This window comes from Nerophis lumbriciformis, linkage group LG01 (genome assembly GCF_033978685.3).
Source record: "Nerophis lumbriciformis linkage group LG01, RoL_Nlum_v2.1, whole genome shotgun sequence".
Taxonomy (NCBI): Eukaryota; Metazoa; Chordata; class Actinopteri; order Syngnathiformes; family Syngnathidae; genus Nerophis; species Nerophis lumbriciformis.
Window position 1 is genome coordinate 58349650 of NC_084548.2, and position 27040 is coordinate 58376689.

Consider the following 27040-nt stretch of genomic DNA (forward strand, 5'->3'; position numbering starts at 1 on the left):
CTTAATCCATTCCATCATTTAATTCCACATTATTTTAGCTGTTTGCAATTTTACCAAATCATCGAACTTTAATATTTTTGACTCAATAAATAGAGTGTTTGTATGTTCTCTATATCCAACATTATGTATCAGTCTAATTGATCTTTTTTGTAACACGGTTAACGAATGTAGCGCACATTTGTAGTTATTTCCCCACATTTCTGCACAATAACTCAGATATGGTAATACTATAGTAGCAAGCAGTAGAGAATGTGAAATGATTTGTTAAACCAAATATTGTGTGTTTTTTTCCATATACAACAACCTATATGGACTCGATAAGAGAATCGATAAGGAATCGGTTCTATAAGAGGATTCGATAATAGGCTCGAACTCGATAATTTCTTATCAAACATCATCCCTACTTGCATAGCACTACAGAGTTGACCCGAAAACAGAGGAGGTTCGGCTGGAAAGAAACGTTCTTGCCTGGAAAACAGGGGCTGGATGCCCACCCAAAGATATGTTGTCTGTGCACAACCTCTTTGATTCACAATTTTTGCACTTGCAAGATTTTTTTGCTTACAACTTGTTGTTACTGTGTTAGAATGACACAGCAAATGCTGAAGAAATGGAAATGGTTGAAAAAGCAATATTGCTAGTTTCCTGTTATTACTGTAATGGTCTTTTAAGGCATTTAGACCACAGGTTGTGACGCTTGGGTCGCACGATAGTGAAGACTGTGATTCATGATGCAGAAGGTAGCAGGAGACAGCGTGCAGGTATGAGATTTTTAATAAACAAAGACCAAAACTATGGCGTCACATTAGTGCCAAAAATCCGAGCGCATAAAAATTGTTATCGCGCGCTGATTCTCCACTTCGTGCGCGCGCGCGACACCCTTTTGCGCTCGCGTTGTGCCTTTCTGCACGCTCTCTGTGTACTCCTGGCATCTCTCCTCGCGCTGTCATGTTTCTTTTTGGCACTTTGGGGGCGGGTATGCTTAGACGGACCCTCCTTTCTGATTGGCTCTGAGCATTTTTCAAATGACCAATGATTCTCCAGCGTAGCAACGTTGTAGCCAACTTACCTCGGACAGCTAGCCTCAATCATTACATTGATGTCAATGGTACATGTACTAATTAAATTACCATAACTTGCTCGATTTTCGACCAATTTACAAACGGTTTGCCTTGTTACATATCTTATTACATGTAGATATGACATAGGATGCTGTACCTGTTGAAATTACCTCTTTCGCTTTACAAAAAATGACTTAATTGTGCAACATAGTTGTGTAGGGTCAGTGTTAGTCAGTGCTCTGATTATTTTAAACAGTTTCAGAATACATTATTAAAAGGCTATTTTTAACATTTTAAAAACAAAATTCAAAGATTATTTCATTAATTGTATGGCTGAATCAAAAGAAATTCCATAAATTAGAAAACAAATGTTCAAGAAGAAGTGAAAATATAAAATAATGTTATGGTTGGATGTTATTGCTGGTGGACCAGTTCTGGCTGAAAGATGTGATTATGGTGTTTGTTGTCTTATTATTTATTTGGGTCACATTTTGTATTACCCTGCATTGTGTTTAGGTGGTATGAAATAACCTTCATCATCCGTAAATCTTGATACATATTGACGATGACCCGCCCTATACTTCTGATTGGCTCTGAGCATTTTTCGCCTGACCAATCAGAAAGAAGGGGCCGTCTAAGCATACCCGCCCCCAAAGTGCCAAAACGAAACATGACAGCGCACAGACCGAGACGGCACGCGCGCAGAAAGGCACCGCGCGCGTGCAGAAAGACACCACGCGCGCACAGAAAGGCACCGCGCGCGCGCAAAAGGGTGTCGCGCGCACGCACGAAGTGGAGAATCAGCGCGCGATAACAGTTTTTATGTGCTCTGATTTTTGGCACTAATGTGACGCCATAGAAAACACTAAGGCACATGTGCAGCGAGGTGCGAGCCAAACAAACACTAATGCATTAGGGAATGCACAAAAACCTAGGACGATATAGAAACAAACTTACTTCGAAGGGGAAGGGAACAGCGTTCAACAGCATCCATTCAGATAACAATCTCCCGACAAAGACCACAGCACCAGCTGGACTTAAATAGCGACGACTAAACTCAACAAATGTGTGCTGGGAGACAAAATAAAGCTGCTGCAGGACACTCAAAAAGGAAGTGGAACTACAATATAAGTTTGCCGGACAGGAACTTAACATAAAACATGGAAAAAAATAACTCAAAATAAGGCACGGTGTAACCAGCCGTGACACAAATGTCAAATTCAAGGCCCACAGGCCACGCATGGCCAGTAGGGGGTGATATGGACTATCACAATAACCTGCCATTTATGTTGAGAACAATAAAAGTGAAGATAAATAAAAAACCCTAGAACTCCACTTTAGTGCTGAGAGGCAGGAGCTGCGAGAAAAACAAAAATGCAAGTGCCACCAAAATAAAAGCACAGGACAGGAAGTAAAGCATTAAACATGGACAAACTCAAAATAAAGCACAGCGGTGACAAATAGTGTGTTCATTTTATTTTCTTCTCTTTTTTTTTGTTGTAAAGTACTTTGTGTTGCCACTCGCCTGGGTAAGAAAAGTGCTGCATAAATAAAGTTTGATTGATTGAAATTGTAAAATTGTTCACCTTCAGAGATCCAACTGAAGCATACAGTACCTAATTTATCTTGTACAGGTCACTGAGAAATGAAGGAAATGTTGAACAACGGCAAAGTTAGCAAACGTGAAAGGAAAAACATATTGCATTGTCGTCATCTGGAGATATAAGCTCCACCCTTTCACCAAGCGTCACGGAAATCATTTTTGGTGGTTAGACTGTTGCTAACAACTACAACACAGCTACAATAACAACAAATATTCATGTTTGTGTTGTTTGTTTTACCAGCAAATGATGACTTCCCAACATCTTTCTGCTTTGGACTCGTGGATATGTTCTGGAACTATGTAGACATATACGGTCAGCTGAGATACCTGGGGGGAAAAAATAAAGAAAAAAAATTATTTTCACACTACCCAACAGCCTGCAAAAAGTGCAAGATGCGACTTGTCCAGCGTGTACACTGCCGTCCGCCAGAGTGCAGCTGGGATAGGCTCCAGCTCCTATAAACAAACTAAAATAACAATTAGGTAATGTTAACATTTGTGAGTACCAAAATGCCCTTTAAAATAACGAACCCAGAAGTGATAAAAAAAATAAAAATAAAATAATTTTGAAAAAGAATCAAAAATACATATATTTCTAAATCTTCATATGTGAAAATATATATTTTTATATAAAATATATAAAAAGGTCATCCAAATGCTGCTAAGTTTCCTTTAACTGATTCATTTTCTAGTCCAGTTGCCAGTCGGGTGGCACGCACTTGCAGCGAGGGCAATTGCTGACACTCAATTTTCTTGTGCATAAAAAACAAAACGGTTCCCAAACGAACGGTTCCCACCTGGGAATCGGTTCTCGTTGTTGACATTAGTTCATTCACATCTGGAGTTCTGTCCCACAGCGTCATGGCTGCCTAGGGGGGGTATGAATCAGACATGTAACTCCACGATCGGTACCGGAAGACACGATCGGTCCACGCATGCGCGAAGCCTACGTCACAACTTGTTTTACAGCAATTATCCGTCACGGTTGGCGTCACTGCCATTGTTGTCTTTTTTGGTATCAAAAACAAAACACAAGTTACTTAAGAGTACAGTATTTATTTTGAAACTGTAAAGATCTGTACAGAAACCTGAAATATGTGCTCAGCAGCTTAAAATGGCAAAGAAATCAATCTTTTTTGTACTACTTTATTTACATCATCCATCCATCCATTTTAAAGTTAAAGTTAAAGTTCCAATGATTGTCACACACACACTAGGTGTGGCGAAATTATTCTCTGCATTTGACCCATCACCCTTGATCACCCCCTGGGAGGTGAGGGGAGCAGTGGACAGCAGCGGTGGCCGCGCCCGAGAATCATTTTTGGTGATTTAACCCCCAATTCCAACCCTTGATGCTGAGTGCCAAGCAGGGAGGTAATGGGTCCCATTTTTATAGTCTTTGGTATGACTCGGCCGGGGTTTGAACTCACAACCTACCGATCTCAGGGCGGACACTCTAACCACTAGGCCACTACCGCTTGTCCCTTTTCGGGGTCGTGGGGGGTGCTGGAGCCTATCTCAGCTGCATTCGGGCGGAAGGCGGCGTACACCCGGGACAAATACATCAATTTAAACTACTGATTAGGGCTGCAACTAACGATTAATTTGATAATTGATTAATCTGTCGATTATTACTCCGGTTAATCGATTAATAATCAGATAAAAGAGACAAACTACATTTCTATCCTTTCCAGTATTTTATTGGAAAAAAAAACCAGCATACTGGCACCATACTTATTTTAATTATTGTTTCTCAGCTGTTTGTACATGTTACAGTTTAAAATAAAGGTTTATAAAAAATAAAAAATAATATATATATATATATATATATATATATATATATATATATATATATATATATATATATGTATTGCCTCTGCGCATGCGCATAGCATAGATCCAACAAATCGATGACTAAATTAATCGACAACTATTTTTATAATCGATTTTAATCGATTTAATCGATTAGTTGTTGCAGCCCTACTACTGATCATTTAAAAGTCTACTTTTTGGATTTAAGTTACAGTAAGTGCCTTGTTTCAAGAAAATCTACATATTAAAAAATTAATTATAATTATATCAAAACAAACCTTTACTGATGGAAGTCATTAGCGCCCCCGTGTGTCATTAATTGCAATGACAGAAGCGTGAAGGTTGTTGAAAATGTGGCGGTAATACTCTCTTTTTTTTTTTACATCTACCCCTTGTTCATGTTTATATTCTTGTTCCCAAAACATTCATTAAACATTCAAATATCACTGAACATGATGTCAAGGCTCCATCGTAAAAAAAAAAAGAAAAAAATCAAGTCCAGGAAGTGACGCAGTTGTTGTGAGAGTCGCGAGTATGTGTGTGTGCTCCTTTAAGAGTGCCAGTATGTGGGGTGAGTGACTGAGTAATGGCTGATAGGACGGTGTGGCGCAGTTGGGAGTGGCCGTGCCAGCAACCTGAGGGTTCCTGGTTCAATCCCCACCTTCTACCAACCTCGTCACGTCCGTTGTGTCCTTGAGCAAGACACTTCACCCTTGCTCCTGATGGGTCGTGGTTAGCGCCTTGCATGGCAGCCCCGCCATCAGTGTGTGAATGAGTGTGTGAATGGATGAATGTGAAATAGTTTCAAAGCGCTTTGAGTACCTTGAAGGTAGAAAAGCGCTATACAAGTATAACCCACTTATTTATTTATTTAATCAATTTGTGTGCAGGAGCGTCAAGCAGGAAAGGTGTAACACAGTCTTCGCCAATGCGTAGACCGATCGTGTCTTCAGATACCGATCGAGTAGTGACAAGGCAGCGAGAAAAGAAAATAATCAAACTGTCAATAGATGGAATTGATATTGAAAGGGTTTCTGAACTTAGATTCTTAGGCGTGATATTGGATGACGGTCTGACATGGACATCTCATATTGCACATGTACGGAAAAAGATGTCTAAGAGTATTTTTTATATTAAATAAGGTAAAATATGTGTTAGATTATAGGGCAATGTGTATATTGTATTGTGCACTTATATTGCCATATATCAGCCACTGTGTGGAAGTGTGGGGGGACACATGCTGTATAAGAGTAACATATAGGCATTGTATCAACTACAGAAAAGAGCTATAAGGATTATTCATAACGCAGATTATCTAGAACACACTAACATATTATTTATTCATTCTGGTTTATTGAAACTACAGGAGCTAGTAAAGTTAGACATTATGTGTTATGTTTAGGGATGTCCGATAATGGCTTTTTGCCGATATCCGATATTCCGATATTGTCCAACTCTTAATACCGATATCAACCGATACCGCTATATATACAGTCGTGGAATTAACACATTATTATGCCTAATTTGGACAACCAGGTATAGTGAAGATAAGGTCCTTTTTTTCAAAATTAATAAAATAAAATAAGATAAATAAATTAAAAACATTTTCTTGAATAAAACAGAAAGTAAAACAATATAAAAACAGTTACATAGAAACTAGTAATTAATGAAAATGAGTAAAATTAACTGTTAAAGGTTAGTACTATTAGTGGACCAGCAGCACGCACAATCATGTGTGCTTACGGACTGTATCCCTGCTGATATATAATGTAAGGAACCAGAATATTAATAACAGAAAGAAACAACCCTTTTGTGCGGATGAGTGTGAATGAGTGTAAATGGGGGAGGGAGGTTTTTTGGGTTAAGTGTATCTTGTGTTTTTTATGTTGATTTAATTAAAAAAATAAAATAAAATTAAAAAAAACTATACCGATAATAAAAAAAAATGATACCGATAATTTCCGATATTACATTTTAAAGCCTTTATCGGCCAATATTATCGGGCATCTCTAGTTATGTTTAAGGCTAAAAGTAAAACATTACCAGCAAATTTACAAAAAATGTTTGTCATCACTTCTGAGAATGAAGAGCATAGAAGAAAAGGTCATTTCAAACATAAGTATTCAAGGACAACTTTAAAAGAAATGTGTATATCAGTGGTGGAGGTTAAACTATGGAATTATCTTTACAATGAGATAAAAGATTGTAGAAATATATTCCAATTGAAAAAAATAAATAAAGACAGAACAATAAGATCATATGGACAGCCGTAAGTGTCTACATCAGGGGTCCTCAAGTACAAATCTTGAAGGTCCACAAATGTTTTTTTGAAACAGGCTGGGTCCGTTTATTATCGGTCAAGCTTATATAATAGCAGGAGGTAGGTAGTTTAACATTTTCTTAAAATTAACAAAAATAAAATAAATATCCAATAAAATACATGAAATATTTTCTTTGAAACAAAAATAAATAAGAACTTTGAAAAAATGTGTCCTCTGCATTTGACCCATCCCTTGATCACCCCCTGGGAGGTGAGGGGAGCAGTGGGCAGCAGTGGCGCTGCGCCCGGGAATCATTTTTGGTGATTTAACCCCCAATTCCAACCCTTGATGCTGAGTGCCAAGCAGGGAAGAATGCTGGTATGAGCTTTTAAACAACCCGTTAACTGCTGCCAATCAAATGGTGAATAAGATACTCTTTAGGGTTCATATGTTTGTAAATCTGACTGTGTTGAAGTCAGTGCCTCACCAGCCATCAACCTCACCGCACGTTACTGCTCTGTTGCTATTTGTTGTTGTGTCATAGATTTAACAAAAATCTTGCTTGATGTTTCATATGGCTTTTTCAGCCTCGTGATTTCTTTTTTTCTTAGCTCTGAATCATGAGGAAATGTCTCTTCAAATTCGCGGTGCTCTTTCAGATAGTGACGTTTCAGATTTTCACTTTTCACCAGAGCAACAGTAGTGTTGCATAGTAGACACATTGGTCTGGTACTTGCAGTAGGTAGGATGAAAACATATTGCTCTGTCCATTCTTCCTTGAAACGTCGGTTTTCCCTGTCCACCTTTCTTTTACCAGCCTGAGCCAATTTGGAGCATGCCATTGTGATTTGATTCACATTCAGTGACTGACAAGTGAACAGTTAGCGAAGTAGCGATACGAGACAACTGTGTGCCTGCAGCGAAAGGTTCCATGCACTGTGCACATGACCCAGGTGGTAACAGCCTATCAGCGCGTCGTTGTGAAAGAGATGACAACCCATACCCCGGAATTAGCCAATCAGAGTGGCGTTCTCTCGCTCTCGCTCTCACTCCGTCTCTCTCTCTTTCTCTCTCCGAGAGAGAGAGAGAGAGAGAGAGAGAGAGAGAGAGAGAGAGAGAGAGAGAGAGAGAGAGACGGAGTGAGACACGAGAAGTGTAAACGAAACGTGGAGATATTTGACTAAAAACAACAAAGAACGTTGACTTGCGCTAGCGATAACTCACAGATAAATACAATTATGATATTTTTTTATAATAATTATAATTATAATAATAAAAAAAACTTTTTTTTTTTTTTTTTTACTATAATTCGTGCTGGGTCCGGACGGACACGTCGCTGGGTCCGGACATGGACCGCGGTCCGCCTGTTGAGGATCACTGGTCTACATTTTACTTTATATTTATTATGTTACTTATTTTTTGTCTGGTTTTGTATTTGTTTAGTATCATCCCGTGAGGTGTATATTACTTTTTTTGTTCGGTTTGTACTTCATCAAGTTTTGCACTTGTTGTTGGGGTTTTTTTGTGAGTTTTGTTTGTTTTCATTATATTTGGATGTATTTGGTTGGTTTTCATGCTTGTGAATCTGGGCTATCCATTAAGTAAGACTACTTATTATGTTGAAGGGGGCAGGAAATATAAGATTTTCTTCATCCCATTCCTTCTCAAGCAAAAGTGTGTAAATATGTGTCTAGCTGCTAAAGTTCAATTGTCCATTGATCAAAAATGCACATCAATGAAGGAGATAAATAAAAAAATGAAAAAATGAAAAGAGAAAAAAAGAGTGGGGTGGAATGTGCGTGTGCGCGGTGCTTTAAAAGCGGCAGCAGCATAGAGCTGTGATTGGATATACTCCGAATTTGTTCCACCCATCGACAAGACAAATTTAAATATGATTGGATTTTTTTTATGTGATGTTATAACTGAGGTAACATGCCGAAGAGCATACGCAGTAGCCCCGTTTAGGTTACTAGTAGCCCTGCGGGCAGATGGATGTTGTTGATTACTAAAGTTTTTTTTCCACTCACATCATCTCCCACTAAGGTAAGTGACTTCACTCCCAACTCACATTTTTCTTAGTTAAATTTCAGGTTTACCTCCCCTTCGTCTTGTCCTCGTCTGCATCGTTTATGATTAGACGGGACACAGTTTCTGTCAACCTTTCGGCTCTTTTATTTAAACTTCACTGAATTGTCGGTTAATTATGTTATCGTATTTGTCTTTGTTTTGATTAAACATGGTCCTATTTTTCCTGCACCGATGTAAAATAAAATAAAAAGAAAAGTAATAAAATATGTAAGTGAAAGAAACATTGCTTAATGTACGTTGGATATGGTCCTCCGAAGCTGCAGCGGCAGTTCCCTCTCACTGTGCCCGGGCGGCATCGCTCATGCTGCGGGGAGCTCGATACGCGCGATATCCTTAAAGTAGGAGTCATTATTTGTCTTCGTTATATATTAATTAGTGTTTTGATGTAGACGATGTCCCTTTTTAGACACACTCCCTTCTACACGAATGTATTGACGCTCCCTAAATATAAACCAGCATTGAGGAGCGGCATTTCTCCTGCGAGCTCCCCGCGGCAGAAGCGAGCGGTCCGGGAAGGGTGAAAGGGAGCGGCCGCTGGAGCTCCGGTGTTGTGACAAACATGTTGGCACAACACCTGTTAGCAACTTCACCGCCGTATAACCAACATTACAAGCGGGACGTAAACAGCTCGTTTACTGGCATTCGTGTTGTGTGTATTAACTACGGCGCATTTTGGACTTTTCTAAGGTTGCAGTCCCACGTAAGCAAGTAAAGGTTACACGAGGACACGGGGCCATCTTCTCTTCCCTTCAACGAGAAGCAGCGTTACACAGAAGTTGTGTTGTTTCTCTTCTAAGATACTTACCTTATATCTACATTATTCTTTATGAAGCCGATTACATGTACGAATATATGTACAATACAAGTAATAAACAGATACATACTCGTTTTTGTTGGTAGCCATTTCATCCGTTGGTAATAGCTGTTATTGGGTTTCACTTTCATACCGTGACTTCAATGAACCAATCACACGAGCAAACGCTGACTTCCTGCTTCTTCCCTGCCAGTATGGTTGCAAAGCTGAAACGGCTTAACTTGACTCAACACGGGGAACCTTACCTGGCCTGGACACGGAAAGGATTGACAGATTGATGTTTTTGTTCATCTATTTTCTACCGTTTGTCCCTTTTGAGGTCGCTGGCGCCTATCCCAGTTGCACCCAAGACTGGCTGGTCAGCTGAAACATCCTGAAGGAACATTTGTCAAGTCATATTTTACCTTCGTTGTAGTCCAGGGGTCGGCAACCCGCGGCTCCGGAGCCGCATGCAGCTCTCTGATCACTCTGATGCGGCTCAGCTGCTTACTTGCCGACCCCCCCCCCCCGATTTTTCCAGGAGACTTCCGAATTTCCGTGCCTCTCCCGAAAATCTCCCGGGGGTATCCATTCTCCGATTTTCACCAGGACAACAACAATGACGGCGTGCTGTGATGGCAATGCTTTTAACGTCCTTTACAACCTGTCGTTGCGTCAGCTTTTTTCACCATACTATCTGCATGGCGGCCCAGTTACATGTTGCATGGGGTTTCTGCCTACGCACGTAAGTGACTGCAAGGCCTACTTACTCAACAGCCATACAGGTTACACTGAGGGTGGCGATTTAAACAACTTATATGCGCCACAATGTGAACCCACACCAAACAAGAATGACAAACACATTTTGGGAGAACATCCGCACCGTAACACAACATAAACACAACAGAACAAATACCCAGAATCCCATGCATCCCTAACTCTTCCGGGCTACATTATGGTTTGGTGGTAGCGGGGGTGTATAATGTAGCCCGGAAGAGTTAGGGATGCATGGGATTCTGGGTATTTGTTCTGTTGTGTTTATGTTGTGTTACGGTGCGGATGTTCTCCCAAAATGTGTTTGTCATTCTTGTTTGGTGTGGGTTCACATTGTGGCGCATATTAGTAAGAGTGTTAAAGTTGTTTATATCGCCACCCTCAGTGTAACCTGTTTGCGTTGCAGTCACTTACGTGTGCAGGCAGAGGCCGCATACATAATGTAACTGACTCGCACGCTGTTCGTACAGACTGTAGAGGGCGCTTATTAGTGTTGTTTGGGTGAAAATCAGCAGGCATTTGAAAGGATAGTAGCCCTGGATTACGGAAATCTCCCAGAAAAACCGGGAAGGTTGGCAGGTATGACGCTGTCAAGCGGCATTCATATAAAACTCGCGGGCCGCACTAACTTTAAATGTTCATATTAAGGTGCGGGCCGCAAAATAACATCAGACATATATAATAGTCTGACGTCAGCATATTTAATAGTCTGACGTCAACGGAGACATATATAATAGTCTCCTTTTCAGGTGAGAGAGGACGCTAAAGGCAGTGCCTTTAAGGCACGCCCCCAATATTGTTGTCCGGCTGGAAATCGGGAGAAATTCCGGAGAATGGTTGTCCCGGGAGATTTTCGAGAGGGGCACTGAAATTCGGGAGTCTCCCGGAAAATTCGGGAGGGTTGGCAAGTATGGCCTATCCCAGCTGCACCCAAGACTGGCTGGTCAGCTGAAACATCCTGAAGGAACATTTGTCAAGTCATATTTTACCTTCGTTCTAGTCAGATGAGGAAATGACTAATTATCACAATTAATGTTTGACCAATTGGATTTGCTAGTAGTAAAACATGTTTTTTATGTATTGTTATATTATAATTAGGGTTAAAGTACCAATGATTGTCACACACACACTCGGTGTGGTGAAATTTGTCCTCTGCATTTGACCCATCACCCTTGATCCCCCCCTGGGAGGTGAGGGGAGCAGTGGGCAGCAGCGGTGGCCATGCCCGGGACTCATTTTTGCTGATTTAACCCCCAATTCCAACCCTTGATGCTGAGTGTCAAGCAGGGAGGTAATAGGTCCCATTTTTATAGTTTTTGGTATGAACTCACAACCTACCGATCTCAGGGCGGACACTCTAACCACTGAGTAGGTTTTAGTAATTATATGGTTTTGCACTGTTGATCTGCTGTATTAATTTTTTTACATGGTATTATAATACATTCTATTTTGCCAAATAATTGAATGATGCAGCAGGTTGTGTAATGTTTTTTTAGGAAAACCGAGAACGTTGAAAACATCCACCTACTGGGAACCATGACAACAGGACATCTGCTGATTGCCGGTGTGTCGGCGATTTGGAAGATGCTGGCAGCCGTTCAAAGTAGCCCGAAGCTGCCACCAATGATGATTTTGCGATTTTGGACTATATAGCCAACTTGGCAACATCTTGGAGACGCCTTCCGCTCTGATGGCCAAGTATGACGAATTGAAGGACCAGAAATAGACAACTGGAGGGAACATTTTACATGTTTTTTTTCCTTGCTTAGACACAAAAATTCCAGGCATGTGAGCATCCTTTACGAAAAAAGGAAAACTGACAAATGGGGGAGGGGAGGGGGGGGGGGGGGGGGGGGCATTTCTATTAACACAAAGTGCTGCCAGAAAGAAAGTGTAGAAAATGAAGACTACATTTCTACACTATATTTTACCTTAAGATTTATTCTCATCTACCAACCTCTTGGTTGTCTTACATGTCACATTTAATGTACCTCACAATTTTTACTAACTCATTTACTAACATCATTGAAAATGTCAAATTCTGTAACTTGCATGCAAAGAACTCAGAAAACGTTGGCAACTATCTTATAGCCACGCCCCCTCAGGTAAGATACTTCCTGTGTTGTGACCTCTGTTTACATTGTCACGTCAAAAATACACCTTCTCGCTGGTTACTGATAAATACTCAAAGAACTACAACTGGTTGAGAACTAACAGTGTTGGGATTGTAATCATCAAATATGATTAGTAGTAGAGATGTCCGATAATGGCTTTTTTGCCGATATCCGATATTCAGATATTGTCCAACTCTTAAAGGGGAACATTATCACAATTTCAGAAGGGTTAAAACCATTAAAAATCAGTTCCCAGTGGCTTATTTTATTTTTCGAAGTTTTTTTTCAAAATGTTACCTATCACGCAATATCCCTAAAAAAAGCTTCAAAGTGCCTGATTTTAACCACCCGTCCATTTTCCTGTGACGTCACATAGTGAAGCCAACACAAACAAACATGGCGGAAAGAACAGCAAGCTATTAGCTATTAGCTCGGATTCAAACTCGGATTTCAGCGGCCTAAGCGATTCAACAGATTACGAATGTATTGAAACGGATGGTTGTAGTGTGGAGGCAGGTAGCGAAAACGAAATTGAAGAAGAAACTGAAGCTATTGAGCCATATCGGTTTGAACCGTATGCAAGCGAAACCGACGAAAACGACACGACAGCCAGCGACACGGGAGAAAGCGAGGACGAATTCGGCAATTGCCTTCTAACCAACGATTGGTATGTGTTTGTTTGGCATTAAAGGAAACTAACAACTATGAACTAGGTTTACAGCATATGTAATACATTTGGCAACAACATGCACTTTGAGAGTGCAGACAGCCCATTTCAGGCGCGCTAAGAACATATATTTTTCCACGATTTCAGCACTCAGGTTAACCATACCCAGAGGTGGGTAGTAACGCGCTACATTTACTCCGTTACATCTACTTGAGTAACTTTTGGGATAAACTGTACTTCTAAGAGTAGTTTTAATGCAACTTACTTTTACTTTTACTTGAGTATATTTATAGAGAAGAAACGCTATTTTTACTCCGCTACTTTTATCTACATTCAGCTCGCTACTCGCTACTAATTTTTATCGATCTGTTAATGCACGCTTTGTTTGTTTTGGTCTGTCAGACAGACCTTCAAAGTGCCTGCGTTACTGGTGACGTTTCACTTCGTTCCACCAATAAAATGCAGTCACTAGTGACGTTTGACTCCGATCCACCAATCAGATGCAGTCACTGGTGACGTTGGACCAATCAAACAGAGCCAGGCCATGACCTGACTTAAACAAGTTGAAAAACTTATTGGGGTGTTACCATTTAGTGGTCAATTGTACGGAATATGTACTGTACTGTGCAATCTACTAATACAAGTTTCAATCAATCAATCAAAAGTGTGAAGGAAAAAAGACACTTTTTTATTTCAACCGTACATCCCGTCACAAGCCTAAAGACTGACTGCACAGTTCCTGTCCTCACAATAAAAGTGCCGCTCCATCGCGCGTGCGCTTTCAAAATAAGAGTCTCCGAAAGCCAGCGCAAACAAGCTAGCAAGCTACGGAATTTGCCGCCAATGTATTTCTTGTAAAGTGTGTGAAAACGAATATGGAAGCTGGACAAATAAGATACCAAAAACCAACCACTTTCATGTGGTATTAGACAGAAAGGAGGAACTTTTTTTCTCCTGCATTTGAAAAAGTGGACGTTATCATCACTACTGACTGATTACAATCAATGCAAGTCATTAGAATCAGGTAATACACCAACTTATATTCTTGTCAACATGAAAGAAAGGAATCTATATGTGTTAAACATGCATGTATATTCATTAAAACACCTTTAACATGTAAACAAAAACGGCAAAATAAATAAATATAAATGATATACTGTATATATCAATGTATGTGTATATATATATATATATATATATATATATATATATATATATATATATATGATATGTGTGTGTATGTTACTCATCAGTTACTCAGTACTTGAGTAATTTTTTCACAACATACTTTTTACTTTTACTCAAGTAAATATTTGGGTGACTACTCATTACTTTTACTTGAGTAATAAATCTCTAAAGTAACAGTACTCTTACTTGAGTACAATTTCTGGCTACTCTACCCACCTCTGACCATACCTAAATAGACACAAAATACTGCATTACACAAGACTACCCGAATGTACTCGAATGATTGAAAAAAATAAATGTTTTTAAGCTATATTATTGGTAAACACAGTTTATGTATAATAATTTACGTAAAACCGCGAGTAATGAATAAAGTTTTCATCAATTAATATATTCTGTAGACATACCCTTTTCCTGACAGCTGATCTGTCCAGTTTTGGAGTTTATGTCAGCAGGCCAGGGAAGCTAGGGTCGATATTCTTCTCTTGATCAACTTCGGTGGCATAAGGGACGGTTGCCATCTCTGTCGTAGCATAGCTTTCGTCGGTAAAGTGTGCGGAACAAACGACTGACCATTTCGTCGGCTTTCCCCACACCCTCGTATTTTGAACAAATTTCGTCCAATTTCTTGCCACTTTCGCATCTTTGGGCCACTGGTGCAACTTGAATCCGTCCCTGTTCGTGTTGTTACACCCTCCGACAACACACCGACGAAAGTGAGAAAATGACGTCATCGCTCCGAGAGCGAATAATAGAAAGGCGTTTAATTCGCCAAAATTCACCCATTTAGAGTTCGGAAATCGGTTAAAAAAAAATATGGTCTTTTTTTCTGCAACATCAAGGTAAATATTGACGCTCACATAGGTCTGGTGATAATGTTCCCCTTTAATTACCGGTTCCGATATCAACCGATACCGATATATACAGTCGTGGAATCAACACATTATTATGCCTAATTTTGTTGTGATGCCCGGCTGGATGCATTAAACCAGTGGTCCCCAACCACCGGGCCGCGGCCCGGTACCGGTCCGTGGATAGATTGGTACCGGGCCGCACAAGAAATTAAAAAAAATTGAAAAAAATTGTTGTTTTTTTAATATTATTTTTTTATTAAATCAACATAAAAAACACAAGATACACTTACAATTAGTACACCAACCCAAAAATCCTCCCTCCCCCATTCACACTCATTCGCACAAAAGGGTTGTTTCTTTCTGTTATTAATATTCTGGTTCCTACATTATATATCAATATATATCAATACAGTCTGCAGGGATACAGTCCGTAAGCACACATGATTGTATTTCTTTATGAAAATAAATTAATAATGGGACTAGGGCTGGGCGATATGACTAAAAAATGTATCACGATATAAGTGTTTCATATCAGTCGATATCGATAATTATTGATAAAAAAAACAAAAAACTATTCTAAATAAAGACCAGGAGAAAAAAGGCTGAATTTAAATACTTTTATTTTAAATATAAGTAGGTAGCATGTCCTTCGCTAATTGATCCACCACTGCATCCGTTATTTCTTTATAACGTTTTGAATTTTTGTCGTATGGCACTGCTGCCGAGTACCTCTCGATGGTGGTCTGTTGTTGCCGCTTCGGTGCTGTTCCACTTGCACCGGCTGATGTAGATGGTTGTGGCTGTTTGTTACTGCTGTACTCCAGCGGGTGAGAGCGGCTCAGGTGGTAAAATAAGTTTGTCGTGTTCCCAGACTTGGTCGGGACGACGACCTTGCAAAGTTTGCAGACAGTATTACTCTGATTCGTATCGGACTTAAAAAATCAAAATTCTGCCAAACTGGTGACGTGACGTTTCTTTTTTTTATTTACAATTTCCTCTCGTGCTGCCGCACTCAAATTCCCGTTTTGTTTCACTCCTCGTCGTCAGCTCGCCGTTGTTGCTTTTTTTTTTTTTTCCTGTTAGCATTTCCCAGAATGCCTTGCGGTTCAGGCTCGGCCGTGATAGGTTGAGAGGCCAAAGCCCTTCCTCTGCCTACACCCCCCCAGAATGCCGTGCGGTTCCGGCTCGGCATTTCTTCCTATTTTTTTCTAACAGAACTCAGTGAAATTATCGAACGTTCTATCGACCCCATTTTCTATTGATATTGATCACATGTCTATCGCGATATATATTGTTATTGTTTTATCGCCCAGCCCTAAATGGGACACATTTTCAAGCGTTGACCCGTCCACAGCTACAAAAAGGTTGGGGACCACTGCATTAAGCAATGTAACTTTACCATGAATTGATTAACGTGGACCCCGACACCCGAAAAACTTATTTGGGTGTTACCATTTAGTGGTCAATTGTACGGAATATGTACTGTACTGTGCAATCTACTAATACAAGTTTCAATCAATCAATCAATCAAAAACAAGGTTTTTCAAAATAAGAGAACAACTTCAACTCCAGTTATGGAAAAAATGCCAACATGGCGCTGCCATATTTATTATTGAAGTCACAAAGTGCATTTTTTTTTTTAACATGCCTCAAAACAGCAGCTTGGAATTTGGGACATGCTCCCCCTGAGATAATCCTGATACCTCCTACAACTGTGGGAAATACTATACTTTGACTTTCACAAAGTGCATTATTATTATTATTTTTTTAAAACACGCCTCAATACAACAGCTACAAAAACAATGAAGGCACACAGCTTCAGTCCAGAGTATACTAGGCCTACGTCCGTGTTTTACCGGATATGTACCGCTCCTTATAGCGGCGTTTTAAAAAGTCTTAATTTTACTTTTTGAAACCGATTCTGATAATTTCCGATATTACATTTTAAAGCATTTATCGGCCGATATTATCGGACATCTCAATTAGTAGCAAAGTAAAGACTGGTCAACGTTGTAGCTCAAAGAGCGAACGCAGGTGACGACAAGCTAGCTAGATGATGCTAACTATGCTAACTAGCGAGCTCGTTTTGGCGCCCAGTCCTGCCATTCAGTGCGGCGTTTAGGCAAGAGGAACGGAACGTTCTACAAAATGTATTCAGATCCTATTTTTTGATATTGTGGTGAGTTTACGTCGTTAACCCACACAACTTTTGTTATTGTTAAGAGTTCCGGTCAGACAGGTTTTCACGGGACACATTTCCGGTGTTGTGTGTTGCACTGAGAAGCCACTGATGTTTATTTACTGCTTGATTGCTGATAAGAAAACTAAGCTATCTCCATCTTTTGACACTCCTTCGACTACCATCCTTACACGCTACAATATTTCATTAAATAAAACGAGGAATTGATATCTTGACATGGACATTTTTTTTAAAAAGGCGGATTTCCGCGGACATTTCACACGCCTGAAATTCTAATCTGGATTGTTTCTCAGGCAGCAAGTGACCAGGCAAGTTTTCTTCTCACTCCAGACTGCCCTCCCCTTCCTAATAGGAGCCCAGAGGATATTTTGGTAGTTTCACATTTAAAAAACAGTGCAATATATAGAGTTATTTTTTTTATTTTTTCAAATAACTGGAAATTGCAATTTTGTGTCAATGCTGAAGAGCCAAAGCCGAACTGAAATGCAAACGGTTAGCATGCTGGCCAGATAAGGTCAAATAACAAAAAAAAAAAGAGCTAAAAAGTTAGCATGCTAACAGTATGCTAACAAGAGATTCAGATTCAGATAGGTCTTTATTGTCATTGCACAAGTACAACGACACTTTGTTTTCAGCACAAACCCGTTCAAGATTAGACAAACAAACAGTGTACAGGGTTACAGAACAGGAACGCTGATGGGTCGCCATAAGGCGCCCCGTAAAAGATGGGAAAAAAGTAAAACACTGGGGAAATAGCATATTTACAGTTAGCATTAGTGAAATACCAAAATATAAGAAAACTGAAGTGTATACTTGCTAAATCAGCTTTAAAACATCTAGCATGCTAAAATGCTAACTATAACATATGTCAAGTAAAAAATATTACTCTTGAGTTAACCTGAAAAAAGAGCTTAAAATGCTAGCCTGCTAATATTAGCATGCATCAAGTACCAAAATATGACTGAGGTGTATGCATTGTATACCAACATTAGCTGAATAAAATCTAGCATACTAACGTTAGCATGCCAACAGTTATCATTTGTCAGGTAACAAAATGTTTGATGCTGAGGTGTATTCCTGCAAATTGTCACCAAAAAAGCTAGCATGCTAATATTATTCTATGATTTAAACCAAGCATCAATAGTATTCTTTGTGTTTTTTATTAGGACCTTTCGTTCTGCTGAATAAAGGTACGATTTTAAAGGAAGGTTCAGATAACCATGGTGGGGCTATGGCATTTTTAAAAAAAGGACATTGTTGAACGTGACTGAGCTGCCAAGTAATTCCATTTTAAACTTGCCAGCTAGCGATTGCCGCGCTAGTTGACGACTAGCGGTTAGCCATGCTATCCATCTATCTTCTTCCGCTTATCCGAGGTCGGGTCGCGGGGACAGCAGGTTAAGCAGGGAAGCCCAGACTTTCCTCTCCCCAGCCACTTCGTCCAGCTCTTCCCGGGGGATCCCGAGGCGTTCCCAGGCCAGCCGGGAGACAGTCTTCCCAACGTGTCCTGGGTCTTCCCCGTGGCCTCCTACCGGTCGGACGTGCCCTAAACACCTCCCTAGGGAGGCATTCGGGTGGCATCCTGACCAGATGCCCGAACCACCTCATCTGGCTCCTCTCGATGTGGAGGAGCAGCGACTTTACTTTGAGCTCCCCCCGGATGGCAGAGCTTCTCACCCTATCGCTAAGGGAGAGACCCGCCACCCAGCGGAGGAAACTCATTTCGGCCGCTTGTACCCGTGATCTTGTCCTTTCGGTCATAACCCAACGCTCATGACGATAGGTGAGGATGGGAACGTAGATCGACTGGTAAATTGAGAGCTTTGCCTTCCGGCTCAGCTCCTTCTTCACCACAACGGATCGATACAGTGTCCGCATTACTGAAGACGCCGCACCGATCCGCCTGTGGATCTCATGATCCACTCTTCCTTCACTCGTGAACAAGACTCCTAGGTACTTGAACTCCTCCACTTGGGGCAATATCTCCTTCCCAACCCGGAGATGGGACTCCACCCTTTTGCGGGCGTGAACCATGGACTCGGACTTGGAGGTGCTGATTCTCATCCCAGTCGCTTCACACTCGGCTGTGAACCGATCCAGTGAGAGCTGAAGATCCTGGCCAGATGAACCACATCAGGACCACATCATCTGCAAAAAGCAGAGACCTAATCTTGCAGCCACCAAACCGGATCCCCTCAACGCCCTGACTGCGCCTAGAAATTCTGTCCATAAAAGTTATGAACAGAATCGGTGACAAAGGGCAGCCTTGGCGGAGTCCAACCCTCACTGGAAACGTGTCCGACTTACTGCCGGCAATGCAGACCAAGCTCTGACACTGATCAAACAGGGAGCGGACCGCCACTATCAGACAGTCCGATACCCCATACTCTCTAAGCACTCCCCACAGGACTTCCCGAGGGACACGGTCGAATGCCTTCTCCAAGTCCACAAAGCACATGCTATACTATATTATTTTAATATCTTAGTATTGCACAATAACAAGGTACCTTTTAGGACCAGTTTTTAGTTTAAAAGACTATTTATATGGGTTATATAGAGTGTGTAGGACAGAAGGCGGGACATTCTGCAAGGTCAGCTTGCCTGTGACCTCAATAAAAACAAGAGGAATAAAAAATGGCTGTAAAACAGGTGCAGTATATTTGAGCATTTCATTCTGTAAATTACTTACCTCCATTTTGCGTGGCCATGTGCACCTAAATTACAGTTTTAATGACATTGTCAGCGGTATGCAGAACTTTTTCAAACTAACGTTGTCGCCACACCCTTCTCTCTTCAGGCAATCAATCAATCTGTCAATCCTTTCCATGTCCGGGCCAGGTAAGGTTCCCCGTGTAGAGTCAAATTAAGCCACTCCTGGTGGTGCCCTTCCGTCAATTCCTTTAAGTTTCAGCTTTGCAACCATACAATCAGTGTTGGGTTGGTTACTGCCAGTGGTATGGTGAAGACCCCACATGCCCTCTGTGTCCGAGTCCAGCAACACTGAAGCACATCCTGGTGGGCTGCAAGACCAGCCTCACCCAAGGCCGTTACACCTGGCGGCACAACCAGGTGCTAAAGTGTCTTGCAGCAGTGCTGGAAAGTCGACGGACAAGTGTCAATGCCCTTCCTCCCCCGTCATCCCGTTGGCAAGCAACAACATTTGTCCGGGAGGGCGAGGGTCAAGCCATCCTCACCCCCACAAGACCAGACACTGGACAGTTAGGCGGGGCACGGGACTGGAAACTGCTGGCAGACCTGGGCCAGAGACTCTGCTTCCCAGTTGAGATTGCGTCCACCAACCTGCGGCCAGATCTTGTTCTGTGGTCAGCTTCGCTCAGGCTCGTGTACATCATAGAGCTCACGGTGCCCTGGGAGAGTGCAATGGAGGAGGCCTACGAGCGCAAGAAGTTGAGGTACACTGAGCTTGCAGCCGATGCGCAACAACAAGGCTGGAAAGCGAGGGTACGCCCAGTGGAAGTAGGCTGCAGAGGGTTCGTGGCCACCTCAACATCCAGGCTCCTCAGGAAAATGGGAGTGCGAGGGAAGGCCCACCGGCAGGCAGTGAAAGACCTCTCAAAAGCCGCTGAAAAGGGGAGTCAGTGGCTGTGGGTCAAGCGAAGGGACTCCACCTGGGCTTTCAAGTGAGTGATGGCATCTAGGGAGTGATCCTGGGACGCTGGGACTCACTGCTGAACCCTCTGGAGGTGTCGTGGGCCTATCAGCGAAACACTGAGGAAGGGGGGCGCCCACTTGATAACCCAGAGGATGCCTTCACTCACTTGACCATCCCACAAAGTCGCATAGGTGTCTCAAGTATGCATTAGGGGATTGTAAAATCTAGTCCTACACAACAGATCTGAAAACCAGTAACTTTATTTCAAAAGTAACTCAGTTACTTACACCAAAAAGTAATGTGTTACTGTGAAAAGTAACTATTTAGTTACCTCTTTTTTTCTCCCTTTTTTTTTAAGGCTCCCATTAATGCCCTTTTAGCCTTCATTTCAGTACTGTTATTGCACTGGAGAATAATACAATCTGTTGATCAACTTGACATGCATTTGCATCACGGAACTCTGCTAAGCAATGTGGTCTACATACAACACACAAAGACAAAGATATGTTTCAAAGGGCCAATTTATTTCAGGCCAGAACAAATTGACAAAACTATTTTAAATAGCTGCAATATAATGGCACTTTAACTTGAACTTTAGGTAGATAGGATCTTTGATCTAAGACACAACTTACATTTAACTAAAATGTTATGTTCTTTGTGCTCGACAAAAGAAAAGTATTGAGAATGTCTCCATGTTAAGAAACTTGACTTCTGGCTTCACCATGATGTCTTGTTAGTTGTTATGAGAATAGCGTATGTGTGTGTGTGTGAGTGTGGCCCTTTAAGATATGACAGCATGTGAGGTGAGTGACGTCAGTGAGTGAGTGGGCGAGAGAGGTGACGGAACGGCGACAGTGAGTGGTGCAGGTGCTCTAGCTTGGTGGATGGCTGCTTCCAATAAAGTCACAAAGTTGCAACAAACCGCCGGCCTCGTCGTTCACCCTCAGCTGTAAAGACCCACTTCCGGGTAAAGTGAAGGTTGTTAGCCCCGAAGTACATAGGCCCTGGAGGAACGTCTCCCCTGCGCCCCTCAACTACGGTCTGGGAGCCCCCCGCCCCCACCCACACAAAGCATGCCTCTTCTTTTCCTTGTGACACAGAAGGACGACACCGCAGCGCTGCAATAAAACACACTCAGATCTTCTGTTTCTAGCCGATACTACATAAAAAATAACGCAGTAACGCATCATATAGTAACGGTAACTGAGTTACTGAATATAAAAAATAATGCGTTCGATTACTAGTTACCGCCGAAACTAACGGCGTTACAGTAACGCGTTAGTCCCAACACTGCATATAACACCGCTATCAGACAACGCCAGAGAGACGGTCTCTTTCATTATTTTGTGTTGAAATATTTTGCCAACAAACCTTCAGTACCACAATCCCCTCCAATATGGAAGATAATCAGGTCCAATGCCTTTAAAGCAGGGATTCTCAAACTGTGGTACGTGTACCACTATTAATACACAGGCTCCAGATCGTGGTACGCCAATTAAATATTCACACACAGTGTTACTGTTCAAACTGTGTAATGTTGCAGTGGCCAAAGAAACTAAATATGCTAGGTAAATAAAAACCTGCCTTGTTTTTAAATGAATACTTAGTCCTACTACGCTACTGTATTTTAATGTTGGTCATTATGTTGGTGCTTGGAGAGCCAAGTGTTTGAGAACCACTGCTGCTTAACGCAAGCGATTAATCACAGAAAAATTATGGCATTATTCATGTATAAATACAGAATGATCCCGTCATTTATTTTGACAGGTCCCAGCACAGGAGGTTATACGGTCAGTGATCACACGGCAACAAAAAAAATGTAGATTTAACAATAAAAACTGGCATCTTAGTCGCAGAATTTGACTGTAAAATGTTCAATGTTTTTTACTCCGACTTACAGCAAAATTATTATTTTTTGCCATGGAATCTCGTTTTTACAGTGTATTACTTTATGTAGAAAAACAGTGCCACTGTTATTTTTTACGGTACAATTCTGGCGACTGAGCGGCCTTTTTTTTTTTAACCATCAAATCTACGGACTTATTTTTACAGTACAGTTATACATCAGTGCAAAGATGAGTGAAGAGACTCCAACTGCTCTTCAAAATCAAAACAACTTAAAACATTATACTGTTAATGAGAGTTTAGCATAGAAATGACATGCATTCAAGTAAACATTAAAAAAAAAGTTCCAATGTGACATTATGACAATAAAATTGCATTTATATGAAAATATTTGGGTCTTTTTTAAAAATCAATTCCAAATAGGCAAATTAGTGCAATTAATCTAGATGAATTACAATTCTAAAGTGTGATTCATCTAAATAATTGACAGCCCTATTGATAATGCACACATTTTGGTTAAACATTACTAACAGCTGACAAGTGATAAACAGTGCATTCAGTTTAAAAGTGAGGTAAAAACACAATAAATACACGTGTATTGTCATTATAATCAATAGTACACAAATCAAATTATTGAACCAGGTAACTTACTTTTGGTGATGGCTAAGTGAGCGTGTGGCACACTCACTGGCTATATTGACACTGCACTGATATTGTGTTGGTGTTTTATAATGGCACCATCTGCTGGATCAAAAAAGTCACTACATTTTACCTGCAAATAAAATGAATAGTTAATGAAAGTATTATGAAACACACACCAAGAACACGTATCTTATTTGGCGATATATGATCAAAAACGACACCACACTTTGGAATTTTTAAAGTTGATGTCCAAACGTACGAGCTGTTACTCACAAGCCAGAAGAAGCTTCCTGATCAACACAGTTTGGCACTTCAGTCAAACAACACAGTAACTGTATCGGTCAGGTGGTATTTTCTTAAAGTGACACACACACGGAGGTATCGTTGGACACTGTATCACTCCTTGAGTTTCATAATGCTTCAGTATCGTTGGACCCATCACTTCCTATTTTTAGTGAGCTAATACCGTACAAACAAACCAAAGTTATTTTTACAAATACGATACTGTGTCACACTGACGATATCACTTCTCGAAATGTCTATGAAAAAAAAATAAAGGCTTCAGCCAGGCCTGGGCGATATGGCCTAAAAATATAATTTCAGATTTTTTTTTTCTGACTAAAAATTGGATTCATGATTTTTTTCGGACTTTTTTGTTTTTTATTAAAGAAATAGTAGGTTAAAAGGATACAAACAATGCAGGATACATGGCATGAGCCATTTTTATAAAATGTTTTTTTTAGACAGATTAAAATTACACTTTGTATAAAACATTAAAAAAAAAACTAAATCAAGAGTTTTCTCTGGGTGGCAAACTTCTGTTTTGAATAACATTTAAAAAAATATTAGCATTTCACATTGCATAAAAAGAACTAAACTCCTACATTGATATTATTATAATTATAATGTAAACAGAAGTGCCCAACATTGGCACTTATTTCATAGTTCTGCATCTAACAATGAGGGGCGGAGTGGGGGGGTATATATTTTCAAGTATTTCTTATGTATATATATATATATATATATATATATATATATATATATATATATATATATATATATATATATAAGCCGCCCATGAATGAGTATATCCGTTCGGCCGGCGTGTTCAATGGAGAAGACTGATCTACAAAATGTGCAGGCAGCATACCCCTTCCCCTTCGAGCTGTCCTGGATGAACTGAAATTATTTTTTCCAATCATTTTGGAACTTGCAAGCGTACTTTTTCTTACTTGTCGTCGCCATGTCTCTTCTTCATTCTTCTGCTTCGTCTCTGTTATGTTTTTGGCCATTACTACTTGCCGTAGTTTTGAAGCAATGCATGATGGGAATCCGGATGTTGTGTGTCAGTGTATTAACCTGCCGGCTGGAATAAACACACGCTGAGAAATAGTTCCGTGCCTGCCTACTTTATGGGTTATTGATAAACCTACGGATAACGGAGACATATATAATAGTCTCCTTTTCTGGTGAGAAAGGACACTAAAGACAGTGCCTTTAAGGCACGTCCCCAATATTGTTGTCCTGGTGGAAATTGGGAGAAATTCGGGAGAATGGTTGCCCCGGGAGATTTTCGGGAGGGGCACTGAAATTCGGGAGTCTCCCGGGAAAATCGGGAGGGTTGGCAAGTATGGGTAGGGGTATAAAAATTAATCGGTACAAATGGAAAACCGATTTTAACTTTAGAGATATGAATACATTGTTTGGCGAGCCGCTGGGTCGATCTATATCTAGTATGGATCAGTCCATGTCCGGTTGGAAAGTCATGAATTGGTTGATTGGAGCTCTGCTACTAAATATGGCCGCTTTAATTTTACGAGACTTCTGTAGTGACGTAAAACGAGAGTAACGTTCTCGTTTGCAACTGACCACAGAGTGACATGGCAGACAGCACCGGAAGAGTTTACAAACATAGCACTCCCGAATCTTAAATCTAAAGTGAGGTAAATGTTTGTATTTTTTAAAAGAATGGTCAGTTGGATAAAAGTATGGCCATTTGTAATGTTTGGAAAGCGGCAGCACGACTAATCTTAGTACTCACCTGTTGTGACGGCATGAAGACACTCAAGCGGGCAATGTGGGAGCTAGGGATGCTAATGCTAGCAGAGCTACCGACTCGCAAGACAAGACACTGATTTCAAAGACTTCCAGCCCAGACTTGGCCGCAAAGGTAATCAGAGCATCTACTCCACTGTTCATTGTGCTAAAGATGAAGGCCTAGCTGCACAGTAAGCAGCAGAGTATTTGAGCTTCTACAATAAAGCTGCTGTTTAGTTCACGTTGTGGCACTTTTTACTTTTACCACCTTAGTCACAAATCCAAACCACTGACTACATGTTTCCTTTCTTTGGAACTAGTTGGCGTTAGCATTAGCCATGTTGTTGCTGTTTGTGAATGTGCGCTAAGGAAATGAAGGGAGAGGAAGCTCCTGTGGTCAAAAAGTATGCTAGAACAAGAAAAGAAAAAAAAGATAGTTTAAAAATTTTTTTAGATCCTCCGCCAAAAAAAACAAAAACTTGAGTTAATCGATAAATCGCCCAGGCCTAGTTCTAGCTTTGAAGTGAATGCACAAGAGACTTCTGCAAAGTTGAAGTCTAAATACGACACCACCTGTGTCACAGGAGTCCAGTCCAGTCCAGACTGGTTTCACCTGGAGATGAAAAGTAGCAGCAAGATGACGGAGAGGCTGCAGGACACTTTTGACGCTGCGTTCCTCAGCAGGACCTCGACGGGGTAATGATCACTGACCTTGAGTGCCTGAGCCAAACAGAAACACGTCAGACTGTACATGTGTCTTTCACTTTGTGTCAGCACTCAGTAATACAGAACTATAAGAAGAGAAATGTACAACCAGACAAATGAAAAATACTTAAAAAAAAAAGATTAGGGTAAACTTATTCTTGTTGGTGGGGGTTAGGTTTGCACGATATAAACGATATAAATGATTTAAATTTGGCCGACAATGCAGCTTTTGATACTATCATCAAATCAGTGTTTGGAGAATTATTTTAATTAATTATAGTTACTCATTACTTTGCCAAAAAAGTAACTGTAACAGAAATTACTAGGGGAAGTAATTATTGTGTTACTTAAAAAATAAATAAATATCTGGCATATTTTTTTTTTTCTGTCTGACTCTCAACATAGGCGGACTCCTCCCTTCCCTCTCCCTTCTCCTCCTCTTTGTCTTGTCTTCACTTTCTTGGAGCCTGTTTTTGCACTGCTCTCCAAAAATCTAAATAATGGAACTGATCAACTTTCCTCTCAACGAAATTGACAAGATCTCCTCTACGAGACGTTCGGGGGGGAACCTGCCTGTCCTGATGGAACATTTGTTCCTGGACACACAATAATCTCTTGGGAGAAGTGGAGGGTCGTGTGCCTGGCAATTCTTTCAGTCAAGGATGATGAAGACATCTACCTATTCGTAATCACGATGAAAGGAGATCTACTGATTAAGTAAGTGTTGCCCTGATGTATCGACAAATTCCAAAGATGTTAGCAACCGTTGAAGGTACTCCAAAGCTG

General features: G+C 40.7%; 2 protein-coding genes across 6 annotated transcripts in view; both read right to left on the minus strand.

The window, feature by feature from the left end:
* The window catches only part of LOC133624450 (tumor necrosis factor receptor superfamily member 14-like), a 59744-nt gene extending 49924 nt beyond the window's left edge, over nucleotides 1–9820 (minus strand). For all 3 annotated transcript variants that reach the window (XM_061988023.1, XM_061988013.1, XM_061988031.1), the window contains exons 1-2: nucleotides 9710–9820; nucleotides 2903–2991 (exon numbers count right to left, since the gene is read on the minus strand). In XM_061988023.1, the coding sequence (XP_061844007.1) occupies nucleotides 2903–2991; nucleotides 9710–9770 (150 nt within the window). In that variant the 5' untranslated portion in view covers nucleotides 9771–9820. The remainder of the gene's footprint in view (nucleotides 1–2902; nucleotides 2992–9709) is intronic.
* Nucleotides 9821–23030: 13210 nt separating this feature from the next.
* Nucleotides 23031–27040, minus strand: part of dnase1l1 (deoxyribonuclease I-like 1) — a 69983-nt gene continuing 65973 nt past the window's right edge. For all 3 annotated transcript variants that reach the window (XM_061988063.1, XM_061988055.1, XM_061988072.1), the window contains one exon: nucleotides 23031–26269. In XM_061988063.1, coding sequence (XP_061844047.1) covers nucleotides 26159–26269 — 111 coding nt within the window. In that variant the 3' untranslated portion in view covers nucleotides 23031–26158. The remainder of the gene's footprint in view (nucleotides 26270–27040) is intronic.